The 13,489-nt window shown below is 36.1% G+C and overlaps 1 protein-coding gene across 4 annotated transcripts in view; it reads left to right on the forward strand.

Moving 5' to 3' along the window:
• Positions 1-13,489, forward strand: part of PGM2L1 (phosphoglucomutase 2 like 1) — a 90,587-nt gene that overhangs the window by 42,716 nt on the left and 34,382 nt on the right. For all 4 annotated transcript variants that reach the window (XR_003005562.1, XR_003005563.1, XM_024761961.1 and 1 more), the window contains exons 5-12: positions 659-742; positions 7,028-7,221; positions 8,075-8,264; positions 8,813-8,910; positions 9,617-9,797; positions 11,531-11,624; positions 11,953-12,082; positions 12,314-12,503. Coding sequence is in view for 2 of the 4 variants with exons in the window: in XM_024761961.1 (XP_024617729.1) it covers positions 659-742; positions 7,028-7,221; positions 8,075-8,264; positions 8,813-8,910; positions 9,617-9,797; positions 11,531-11,624; positions 11,953-12,082; positions 12,314-12,503 (1,161 nt within the window). In the remaining 2 variants the exon portion in view is untranslated. The remainder of the gene's footprint in view (positions 1-658; positions 743-7,027; positions 7,222-8,074; positions 8,265-8,812; positions 8,911-9,616; positions 9,798-11,530; positions 11,625-11,952; positions 12,083-12,313; positions 12,504-13,489) is intronic.

Consider the following 13,489-nt stretch of genomic DNA (forward strand, 5'->3'; position numbering starts at 1 on the left):
GCCCATGGCCAGGAGGAGAGAAGTTAGATGTGATGGTAGAAGGAATATGGGGAACGTCTTAGGCAAATAAATAATATCTGCAAAGAAAAAGGGAAATTCAACCTGGGAATTAACTTTGGGAGAGATGGTAAATTGACCTTTATATGCTATAGAGGCCACAGAGTATATGTAAATATCTTCAAATTGGAAGGCAAGAGACCTAAGTTCTTCTCTTATATATTCTCCCTTATGATTATATAATGTTGGATAAACAGTATACAGTGTGTAAAATATGATACATTAGATGATTTCTTAAATTTACTTCCAGGTCTAATATTTTATGATTATATTCCCCTCTCATATCTCCAGAGTCTTGTGGAGTATCTGGCATATAATAGGTGTTTGTTAAATATTTGTTAAGTGAACAAAATAATTATAGGACTAATTTAAATGAGACTAGAGGGGGAACAAAACCATTCAGTCTAACAGTTAGGTGGTTATTGATGACCTAATATTTAGATGGCTTTAGTTATATCCCACCCAAGGAACCTGGAGTTGATTATTGAGGTTTTAGGCTATTTATATCTTAATGTCTTTTCCAGTTATTTAATCAAAGTTATTCTTATGTCAAATGTATGAGTAGCTAAGAAACAAATATTTATTGTTATTGTTTTTTTAGCCATACGCAGTCCAGGAGCTCAAAGCAGTTGCAGGTGTGATGATTACTGCATCTCACAACCGCAAAGAAGACAATGGATACAAGGTAAACCTTGGACTCCTCATCTTTGGTCATTTCATAGTTCTTATTTTATTTAAATAATATGTACTGAATATATTTTCTACAGTGAGGAGCAGGGTTAGACATTGGGAACAGAAAGATAAAAACATTGAGGCTACCCCTCAAAGAAAGTGTATCCCTAATGGCCCTTATTACGTTTCAATATGTACTATTACAAAAGTCTCTTCAATGGTCTTTTTACTTCTGATATCTTACTGCCTTTGATTTCCCCAACCCATCCGAAATCCACCCTCTCTACCATTTCAGAAATAAAGGCATTTTGTACCAAGAACTTAAAGAATAAATGGGAGTTTGATGGAAGAGAGCCGGAGGAATAGTATCTTGACCTCATTCTCCTCTCCCTCCAACCTTCTGCTGGGACTCCCTATTGGCCACAGGATCTATTTGATGTGTCAGGCTTCATGGCAGAAAGCAGGGTGGGGAAGGGTGAAGAGTGGCTCTGGAGGGGCAAACAGAAGATATGGCGCAGTATTGAACCAGTGTTTGGGGCTCCTAGCTGACGAGTCCATGATCTTATATTCTTTTTTCATCTTGTGTAGGGAGACTCCAGGCACACTAAGCTCTGTTTTACTGGGGAAAAGTACTTAATCCTAATCTAAGATTTTGGCCCTGGCCAGCTAAATGGGTAGTGTTACCATTTATAGAGGCAGGGAAGAATCATAATTAATTAATTTTGGACATAATTACGTCTGAGGGATTTATGGGTCAAACAGGCAGCAATGACCTGTAGGCAGTTGAATAAGTAGATCTGTTGCTCAGGGGAGAAATCTGCACTGAAGTTACAGATTTGGGGATCACCGTACATATTGTATTAGAGCATATAAGAATATTTGCAAATTCTTTATTTGGATGAGCAGCCCAGAGACAGTGTAGGTTAGCAAAAGAGGTCAAGAATGGAACCCTAGGGAATATCAACTTCAAGTGAAGGGAGAAAGAAGAGGAGCTGGAGATAGGACAAAGACCGGAAGAGGCTGGTATGATAAAAACGAAAGAGGTAAGGGAGTTGCAAGGGGGGAGAGGTCAACTGTCAAAGAGAGCTAAGAACCCAGATCTCTCCTCTGAGCAACAGACTCCTGAATCCAGCTGCCAACTTAATATCTGCTGGGATGCCTAACGGACATCTCAAAATTAGTGTCTCTGAAACAGTGGTCTTGATTCCCCCCAGACCTGCCACATATACCCCCAAATGTGTTCCTCCCCCAGTCTTACCCATCTCTGTAAATTCACACTACCACCCACCTAAACAAAAACCAAAATTCATTCTTGATTACTCCTGACATTAATTTACTAACAGGTTCTACAAATTTTATATATACATCCAAATGTATATGTATGTATAATTTGAGATACATATGTATCTACATATACATCCACATATATGTAGAATACACTTCTGCCAGTACCTTCTACCTTCACTGTTCTAAACCACTGTTGTCTTTGCCTGAACTACAGCATCTTAGCTGGTCTCTTCCCTGCTTCCATTTTTCTCCCCTGCAGTCCATTCTTCACCAAGCAGCCAGATGATCTTTTAAAATGTAAACAGGCCATGTTAACTTTCCTGCTAAACCCAAACTGCTTACCTTGGGGCTTACAGGACTGTCTCCTGCCTGCCTCTTCCACCTTGTTTCATTCATTCTTCTCCTGTGCTCAGTACGTCCCAGTTACACTGCGGCTCCTTTCCATTCCTCCAGCTCCTTCAGTATACCAAACCCTTTTCCCACTCTGAGGCTTTTGTTTGTTCCTCTGCTTGGATTTCTCTTCCCCAAATCTTGCAGATTTGCTTATTTTCATCCTTCAGGCTCCTGCCCAGATGTTGTTTTCGTGAAGAGACCTTCCCTGGCCACCTTATCTGAAGTGGCTTCCCTCAGTGACCTTCTCTTCATCTTATTTCCTTCACAAAACTTATCACTATCTGTAATTACCTGCTTTCTTTACAATGAATTATCTTGTTTATTGACTTGTTTGTTTGACTGTCCCCACCCCATTCCCCAATATAAGCTCATGGGTGGAGGGACTTTGTTTTGATATTTACTGCTATTGAACATACTTGTCACATAGTAGACCCTCAAAGATTTGTTTTCTTAAAGTATTCAATATAAGCACAAGGTAAAAAGTATGGAAGTTAAACCAGTGTAAAAAGTTAAACAATAAGGAGTATTTCTCCCACCCTCTTCCCCTAGTATCCCTTTTCAGAAGCAAATACTGTTTCTGGCTTTGGTTTCCTTCCAGAGAGTCTATGCACATGTAATCATGACCAATCACGTATTGGTCACTCCTCTTTTTTTTTTTCCCATAAATGGCAGGGCACTATATATAGTGTCCTGCACCTTGGTTTTTTCACACAACAGTGTGAAACAGCCTTAGAGATCATTTTCTACATCAGTCCATCTATAGATAGATAGGTTTGCCTCATTCATCTTTAAAAACCTATATAGATGAGTTGTAATTTATTTAACCAGTCCTCTGTTGATGAATATTTCATTTGTTTCTGATCTGCTGCTTAGAAACAGTGCTACAGTGAATGTTATTCTACATACATCTTTGTTCATATGTACAAGTAGACTTACAGAGTCAATATGGAATAGCAGTTAAGAGAATTATGGGGTGGGGCTTCCCTGATGGCGCAGTGGTTGAGAGTCCCCCTGCCGATGCAGGGGACACGGGTTCGTGCCCCAGTCTGGGAAGATCCCACATGCCGCGGAGCGGCTGGGCCCGTGAGCCATGGCCGCTGAGCCTGCGCGTCAGGAGCCTGTGCTCCACAACGGTAGAGGCCACAACAGTGAGAGGCCCGTGTACCGCAAAAAAAAAAAAAAAAAAGAGAATTATGGGGTGGGTTTGAAACCTATCTCTGCCACTCAGAAGCTTTGTAACCTAAGGCAAGTTACTTAATTTCTCTGTGCTTTAGTTTCTCCATCTACAAACTGAGAATAATAATAGAACCAGCATCATAGGGTGAGAGTAAGGATTAAGGGAGATAGTGCATGAAAAATGCTTAGTATTGTGTCTGGCTCCAGTAAATAATAAATGTTACCTATTGTTTTTATTCTTATCTATAGCTGCACTGTCCAAGCTGACAGCCACCAGCTACCTATGGCTATCGAACACTTAAAATATGACTAGTCTGAATTGAGATGTGCTGTAAGTGTAAAATACACACCAGATTTCGGACAGTTAATACAATAAAAGAATGTAATATAAATATGACTTGCATTGTGGCTCACATTATATTTCTGTGGCCCTGCTGAGCTATAAAATAAATTTCTAGATGTGAAACTTCTGAGTCAAAGGGACTATGAAATAAAATTTGTCATTCTCTATTCAAGGTAGTGGTTCTAGTTGATACTCTCACCACCAATATGAAGGTCTTTATCCCCCACGGTACATTACTGTATTATCAAACTTTTTCATCTTTGCCAATCAGATATGTGGAAATGTTATGTTTAATCTGTACCTGTCTTATGAGTAAGGTTGAGCTTCTTTTCATGCATTTATATGATATTTGTGTTCCCTTTCCTGAAAAGTCTGTTTAAGGTTTTGCCCATTTTTTTCTTGGGTAGTTGCTCTTTTCCTTGTTGATTTGTAGGAACTCCAAAGTAGCTCTTGGTCATCTGTTTTCCAGATATTTTTCCCCCATATTATCATTTGCCTTTTGACTTTATTTATGATATTTTTCCATGCATGGTATTATGGTATTTTTTTTCCATCTGGAAAAATTATTTTGACATTTTTATTGGTATCATATTTCACTTGTACATTAATTTAGGGAGCTTCAATATTTTTGTCATATTATTGAGTCTCTTTATTCAAGAACAGAATGTATCTTTCTATTCTTCCAAGACTTCTTTTAGACCCTTCAGTAACATTTTATTTTTACTTTTTATTTATTTATTTATTTATTTATGGCTGTGTTGGGTCTTCGTTTCTGTGTGAGTGCTTCCTCTAGTTGTGGCAAGCGGGGGCCACTCTTCATCGCAGTGCGCTGGCCTCTCACTATTGCGGCCTCTCTTGTTGCGGAGCACAGGCTCCAGACGCGCAGGCTCAGTAGTTGTGGCTCACGGGCCTAGTCGCTCCGCCGCATGTGGGATCTTCTCAGACCAGGGCTCAAACCTGTGTCCCCTGCATTAGCAGGCAGATTCTCAACCACTGCGCCACCAGGGAAGCCCCTTCAGTAACGTTTTTTTTTTTTCAGTAACATTTTAAAGATTTTTTATCTTTTGCATTTCTTTTTAAGTTTATTCCTGGGTATATTTTGTGGCATGGATTTTTCTGTTACTAAATCAGGTAGGGATACTTTCGGTTGCAGGTTCAGAAAACCCACAAAAGTGGCTTAAGCTGATAGGAATTTATTTTTCTCACGTAACAAAAAATCCAGAAGTATGTGGCTGCTGGCATGGTTCTGTAGCTCAGCGTTGTCGGGTCTGGCACTTCTGCAGTTTTTTTGGCCTTTTCTTCAAGCATTGCCATTATATGTGTTGCTGTTCCTCTAGGCATCACATTCACATACAAGGCAGGGAGAAAGGCCAAGATGTTTTTTTCTCATGTTATATAAATTTTCATAAAGAGCTTTCAGGGCCTATGGACAGAATCTTGTTGGTTGCTCGGAATGTGGGAGCACCCCTTAAGAGCAATTTTTGGTTTTGTTTTTTAAATTTCTGCAGGAAATGCAGGAGTTTCACTGACTGGGAGCAATTTCTGTGTCAATTTAGATCTCAGATTTGAAATTTTTTAATCACCCAGAACTTAGGAAGAAACAGACATGCTTCCTCATCATCTTTCAATAATAGTGGGCAGAACTTTTTCTATTCTACATTTCCACTAAGAGGGGCATCTCAGTTCCAATTCCCTACCTTCCACATGGGCATTAAAACTCAGGAGCCGATATAAAAAAAAAAAACACAAAAAAACTCAGGAGCCAGATAAACGAACAGTTCCCAAACCCCAGGTGGCCACAGCGTCAGCCCACAGCTTTATCACTCTGGTTTTCCATTCTTTCCTTTTTTCCCACTGCCTGGAGTTTTCCCTTTCCTTCTTATGAGCCAAGCTGTACATTTTAGATAATACTTTTTCTACTTTATCTAGCATTTTGAGGTGTTTACAGAGTGAGAATTTTTAGGTCATGTAGTCTACCATATTGCTTGGTACAAAGTTTTGTACATAGCATATATTCAAAAGTATTCTTCTTTCCTTCATTCAGGATGCAGTAGAAGGGATTCCTGTCAAATACATGGGAGAAGTTGGTATAGATATTCCCTAAGCAGAGTCCCTTCTAACCTTGAGAGCCTGTGAATTATAGAAATACATTTTCTTGCTTTTTTGTTAACTGTTCCTACTGTCTTATTGATCAGGCTACTTGACAAACTGACAACTTAATGAAATGTATTTTCATTAAATACTGAAAATACATATACTGAAATGTGTATGGAATAATTAGCATGTTAACTGTCTTTCCTGGAATAGACTTTATTTAGTGTGACATAAATTCTACTTTAATTTATAGCTGAAAAATAATTTCTTCTTTATCATATAACAGGACCATTTTATAATGCTAAAATTTCATAGTATCAAGTTTCATGGATACTCCATGGTTTCTTAGATCTTCTTTAGTATATATTTAGCTATAGATCTAAGATTATGATTGTACATTATGGTATATGCATATTTTAGCATTGTCATAATGATGCCCCAATTATATTTTACTTGTATTGTTATTAAAGTGTACTTCTAAATGAGAAAATAATACTGGAACATTTTATTGAAAAGTCCCTGTGGAATCATTACTATCAGTATCCTTAGGTATTTATTAAGTTAATCCAGTGTTGACATTTTCTACTTGATTAATTTGGTATGCTTCTTTTTTTTTTAATACATTTATTTATTTTTGGCTGCATTGGGTCTTTGTTGCCACGCGCGGGCTTCTCATTGCGGTGGCCTCACTTGTTGTGGAACATGGGCTGTAGGTGTGCAGGCTTCAGTGGTTGTGGCACGCAGACTCAGTAGTTGTGGCTCGCGGGCTCTAGAGCACAGGCTCAGTAGTTGTTGTGCATGGGCTTAGTTGCTCCGCGGCACGTGGGATCTTCCCGGACCAGGGCTTGAACCCGTGTCCCCTGCATTGGCAGGCGGATTCTTAACCACTACACCACCAGGGAAGTCCAGGTATGCTTCTTTTTAAAGTCAAATATCTCTACTGTAGCTAAGAAAACATATGGCCAACATTTCAAGTAATTATAGCTGTGTTTACCTATCATCTAGGTTTATTGGGAAAACGGTGCTCAGATCACATCTCCTCATGATAAAGAAATTCTGAAATGTATAGAAGAATGTGTGGAACCCTGGAATGGTTCCTGGAATGATAATTTAGTGGATACCAGCCCACTGAAGAGAGATCCTCTGCAGGACATTTGTAGGAGATACATGGAAGATCTGAAAAAGATCTGTTTTTACAGGTATCCAAGTGGGAATATAGGATAATATTACCTTAGCATAAGACTAACAAATAAGAGAAAGCAATGGGGATAAAAATGTGTTGACTATTCCTTATATTAAAATTATCGCTAAATACTACTATTCATAATAGTTAAAAAGTAGAAATAACACAAACATTCAAATACTCATTAACTGATGAATGGATAAATAAAATGTAGTGTATCCATACCATGAAATATTATTCAGCAGTGAAAAGAAATGAAGTACTGTTGCATACTACAACATGGATAAACTTTAAAAATAGGCTAAGTGAAGTAAGCCAGTCACAAAGGACCACATGTTGTGTGGTTACATTGATATGAAATGTCCAGTGTAGGCAAATCTGTAGAGATAGAAAAAGAAAGTGTATTTAGCGCTACCTATGGCTGGGAAAAATGGGAGGATTAGGGTGTGGTGGCTATGGGGTATGGAGTTTTTTGGTGGGTAATGAGAATGTTCTAAAATTGATTATGGTAATGGTTGAACAACTCTGTGAATATAGTGAAAGCCATTCAATTGTATACTATAGATGGATGAATTTATAGTATATTAATTACCTCTCAATAAAGCTGTTAAAAATTATAGCTGAATAGATGTATTCGTTCTATATAAGGTAAGGAAATTTCCTCTAAAATGTGATTTTTCCTTACCTATTTCTATATTTCTGTAACTATTCCATAAATAGCTAACACTATTTTTAGAAAATATCATGGCTTGTTGAGTATATTTTCCTTATTCTAGCAAAATAAATTTTAGCTTTTTCTCTAGATTATTTTAATTATACCACAAGTAGTGAGTTTTATGATACGGACTGAATGATATTTTCCTTTACAGGGAATTAAACTCAAAAACCACCTTGAAATTTGTACATACATCTTTTCATGGAGTTGGACATGACTATGTGCAGTTGGCTTTTCAAATATTTGGTTTTAAGCCTCCAATTCCAGTACCAGAACAAAAAGATCCTGATCCAGACTTTTCTACTGTTAAATGCCCAAATCCTGAAGAAGGGGAATCTGTGCTGGTATATTTTTTCTATATTTAAATTATTATTAGTGTATTAAACTTTATCATATAGCCAGAACTCTTTGACAATTCAAAGATTACTTACAAAAGCAAAAACCACTTTAGTTTACATCTTTTAAATTATATTAGAGCCATATATTCTGTTTTGTTTGAAATCTCTATGGTGGATATCCCTACTTCTAGGCTTATTTTAAATTTAGCCAAACTAGATTAGCAGATGCAGACTATTATATATAGAATGGATAAACAACAAGGTTCTATTGTATAGCACAGGGGACTATATTCAATATCCTGTGATAAACCATAATGGAAAAGAATATGAAAATGAATGTATATATATGTATAACTGAATCACTTTGCTGTACAGCAGAAATCAATGCAGCATTGTAAATCAACTATACTTCAGTAAAATAAAGTAAAAAAAACAATTTAGCCAAACTATGTTCTTTCTAGAATTCATATCACTAACATAGTGCCTACATTTAGGAATATTACATTGAATTTAACATCTTCAATGCAATCCAGCTTTTTGGGTCACCATTTCAGGAACTTTCTTTGAGACTGGCAGAGAAAGAAAATGCCCGGATAGTGCTAGCCACAGATCCTGATGCAGACCGACTGGCAGTGGCAGAACTTCAGGAGAAGTAAGTAGAACGTCTTATTTGATTAAAAGCTTAAACTTTGAAAAATAGTTTTTGATTTTAAGTCTTATAGGCTCATTGGAAATAATAAAAAAAAAAAAAAGGCAACAAATCTCCCGTAAGCGTACTATCCAGAGATAACCACCTAGGTTGATATTCTGACATTTCCTTCCTATGTTTTCTCTATTCAAATATTTAAGATATATTTGTTTTTTATAAAATTGTAATCATACTATATATAGTTTTGTATCTTGATTATTTCCACTTAATATTGTACTGTGAGCATTTTTCTCTGTCCTTAAATATTGTTTAAAATATTCATTTTTAAACTGGCATAGTATCCCAACAGATTGCTTTATCAGTGTAATCATTTCCTAATCATGGTCCTTTTGGTTGCTGTGTATTTTTGCCATTATAATGTGGTGACAAATGTCTTTCCATAAAGAGGACATCATATTATAACATATTTCTCATTAAGTAAGGAAATAAAAGTAACAGCATAATAATTTTTCAAAGTACTTTGCTGCCATTCCTACCCTAAGCTCTCCCTGGTCAGTTAGAGAAGTAGTAGTGAATGTTTTCTCAAAAATCCCATACAGTCGTTTTTGGGTTTTCCTGTGTGAATGATGGTAATTTGTAGGTCCTGGGGTCAAGGAGTTTTAATGAGAAGTTATAAAGGTCTTGACTTGAATTTTCATTCTCTCTACAGTGGTGATTGGAAAGTTTTCACAGGGAATGAGTTGGCAGCTTTGTTTGGGTGGTGGATGTTTGATTGCTGGAAGAAAAATAAATCAAGAAATGCTGATGTGAAGAACATTTACATGTTAGCCACCACAGTCTCTTCCAAAATTTTGAAGGCAATTGCACTAAAAGAAGGATTTCACTTTGAAGTAAGAATAGATAATATCTCTGTGCTCCTTTTCTAAACCTATCTCTATAAATTAAAGCCATCTTCCCACCAAAACTGACTTTTATTGATTTCATTTCTAATTCCCGCTTTTTTTCTAATTCTGTTAACACTTTCTTAATCTTTTTGATTGTTTAGTAACCTTGAGCCAAATTCATCCTGTATGTGAGTTTCTGAAACTAAGATAGGACGTTCTTTAAAAATTGCTTTAATGTTTACTATTCCATACAACAGTATCTGGCTTTCATACTGAGAAAATCTGGCTCCGAGTGACCTCATCAATCACATAAACTCCACTCCAAAAAATTGTAGGTGTCATTGACTGCATGTTTAGGCTCTTCAAGTTCAGTCTTAAGAAACTTTAAATACTCTCCTAGATTGCAAATTAAGACCCAGTGATTCTACATCCAAAAAACAAATAATGACTCTCTCTCAGCACAGATCATTAACCTTTGTGAGCCTCAGGCAGTTAAACTGACCACTTTTATAGCTACTGGGACTGATGCCAATTAAGTTACTTTTCCTCTGCCAACTTTGCCAAATATCAGTGAAAAAGTCACCTCTGGGCATTTTTCTTGAGCCACAATCAAGCTACAGGTCTTAACACTAATTGGCTAACTAAAAGAAAATTGAACCTTCCTTAATGAAATAGAACTTCCAGTCTCTGGCTTTCTAAAGTACAAATAGCAAAACAGAAGAAATTGAAAGTTTATTCAAACCTAAAATTCTGAATTACTCTAATGTTAACCTTTTCCTTGTAGGAAGAAAAATGTATAATGAACACAAAAGAGAAAAAAGAACATGATTCTAAAGACCTATTTATAAATGTGCCTCCTTGTTTTTGTTGGGGATGGGGTGCTGCAGAGGTTTTTGGCTTTTTATTTTCCCAGTGAGGAGGTAGAGAGGTGAATGAGAAATCTTAAATTAGTAATGGAGAGCTCCAGAGTCACTGTGTATTACATACTTTCTATTGACTCTAAAAGAGTTCATGTCTTTAAAATGAACAGTAGCTCATCAGATGAAAAGTCCTCAAATCTAATTTCCAAAGAAGGACTTAGTCACTTTTTGATGGTTTTATTTGGGCCATGCTGTTATGGTAAAAGTACACTTGGTTCAAGTATATGTTGTGATAATGTTAAAAGTGTATCATTAAAAAGCTTTAATGCCTTTGATTACTCAGATGGACTAAATTACAACCTTCATAGGCACTTTTATATTAGTGACTATAATACAGCTTAAAGGACAATTTCTAAGAAGCCGTGTAATTGAATCCTGGCTCGATCTCTTATATGCAGTGTAATCTTGGGCAAATTTACTGAACCTCTGAGCCTCTGTTTCAGCAACAGAGTTTTTGTGAGCATTAAAAAAGATAATAATGTAAAGCACCTATTACAGTGCTTGATAAATAGCAGATGATCATAATAATGTGTGTATTTATGTTACTTTGTGACTATATGCATCACTACTTATTGGATTATATTTGGTGGATTACATCACCTATTTCTGTGCTCGATAAAATGGTAGGTCATCAGTCACAACAGTGTGTGTATCCATGCCCTTTATGACTATATGTTTACCACTATATAAATCTTTGTGGTGAAGACCATAACAGAAGATCACTATGGAAGTGTTATGTGCATTTAGTGACAGGCGTTTCTCTAATATGTATTTTTATGAGAGAGTCACTTAACTAGAATAGCCTCCTCTGCATTTCAGGAAACGTTACCAGGTTTTAAATGGATTGGAAGTAGGATAAAAGACCTCCTGGAAAATGGGAAAGAAGTCCTTTTTGCATTTGAAGAGTCTATTGGTATGTAGTAAATATTAAAATATTTGAAATTTGAATGAGAGCATTTTTTAAAATATAGTTAATTCTGTACAGAGGAGTTTTTGTCATCTGGTTTTGCATTTTGAGTTAAAAAGAAACCACCGTGAACTCCGAAATGTGTAGATACATTTCTCGTCAGGAAAAAAAAAAAAAAAAGACCTTAAAGGTCCCCTAAATACCTTCAGTATCGGTGGGTTTCACTTATTACTAGGCTTTTAAATTCATTCGTCCTTCTGAAGAAATGTAAAACTATTGAAATTATATATAGGCTTATGTTTTCCTTCTTTTTAAAGATGTTTTTAATTCTTAGGTTTTCTGTGTGGAACTTCAGTTTTGGATAAGGATGGGGTGAGTGCAGCCGTTGTTGTTGCTGAGATGGCATCTTACCTGGAAACCATGAATATAACATTGAAACAACAACTGATTAAGGTTTATGAAAAGTAAGTTCTACTATTAGGAATTTGGCATTCTAATTTTTTTATTTTTTTGGTGCTACTTTTAACCTTCTAAATTTATTTCTGAGGAATAGTCATTCCTTTTTAAAAAGTACTAAAATTGTCTGCATTAAGGACTGCCACTTTCTACATAACACTGTAATAGGCTTATCTTTAATACATACTTTTCGAAAGAGTGAGTTGAAATCTGATTTTAACACTTTAATCTCTGTGCAGATATGGTTATCATATTTCAAAAACTTCGTATTTCTTGTGTTATGATCCAACTACCATCAAAAGTATATTTGAAAGGCTTCGCAATTTTGATTCTCCAAAAGAATACCCAAAGTTTTGTGGGACATTTGCTATATTGCATATACGAGATGTTACCACTGGATATGATAGCAGCCAGCCTAATAAGAAATCAGTAAGTACCTATTTTTTTTTAATTTTCAACAATTTGTAATAATTCATACTACAGTAAAATAGTTGAAGGTCAAGCCTGTGAGTTTCTTAAAACTAGGGTCCATTGTTTTCTCCAGAGCAGTTGTAAGTTCACCAACTGGCTCTGACTCCCATCCTGTCCTCATCACTCCCCCAAGTGTATGCTACCCTTGTGGGTGGGGAGCGGGAAGGAGAATGAGAGAGACAGAAAGAGAAAGGGAGGGAGGGGAAAGGTGTGATGATGCTAAATAATGTTGAAAATAAAGTCTAAAAGCCCATAATTTTATCATATGATATCACTTACATGTGGAATCTAAAATAATTATGCAAATGAGCATATTACAAAACAGAAGCAGACTCACAGACATAGAAAACAAACTTTTGGTTATGAAAGGGGAAGTGGGGGAGGGATTAATTAGGAGTTTGGAATTAAAATATATACACTACTATATATAAAATAGATCACCAAAAAGGACCTACTGTATAGCACAGGGAACTATACTCAATATCTTGTAATAACGTATAATGGAAAAGAATCTAATAAAAAAATTTTTAATTAAAATTTTAAAAAATTTTAATGTTTTACCTAATCATCTTAGCACCTAAAAATAAATAAATGCTTATAATTTCAAAGCTATTCATCTTTCTAGTTTTAACTTCCTTTTTCAACTTTATTCCCTATACCTCCAGCCAAATGGAATAACTTACAGTTTCTTACATATATACATTAAAAATTTTTTTTCTATTTTTGCTCAGGCTTTTTCCTCAGTCTACCTTTTCTTCCTACTGCTGCATATCCACACTTTAGCCATTTTAAGACTTCATGCAGATGTCACCTCCTCCACATACCCTCCAGGTCCCATAATCCGATATCGTCCTCCTGAGGTTTCATTATATATTGTGCCTTCCTCTTGTCATTTATCACTTTCTGTCGTATGTTATCATTGTCTTGTTCATGGCAGATCCATT

This window comes from Neophocaena asiaeorientalis, unplaced genomic scaffold (assembly GCF_003031525.2).
Source record: "Neophocaena asiaeorientalis asiaeorientalis breed wild unplaced genomic scaffold, Neophocaena_asiaeorientalis_V1.1 scaffold263, whole genome shotgun sequence".
Lineage (NCBI taxonomy): Eukaryota > Metazoa > Chordata > Mammalia > Artiodactyla > Phocoenidae > Neophocaena > Neophocaena asiaeorientalis.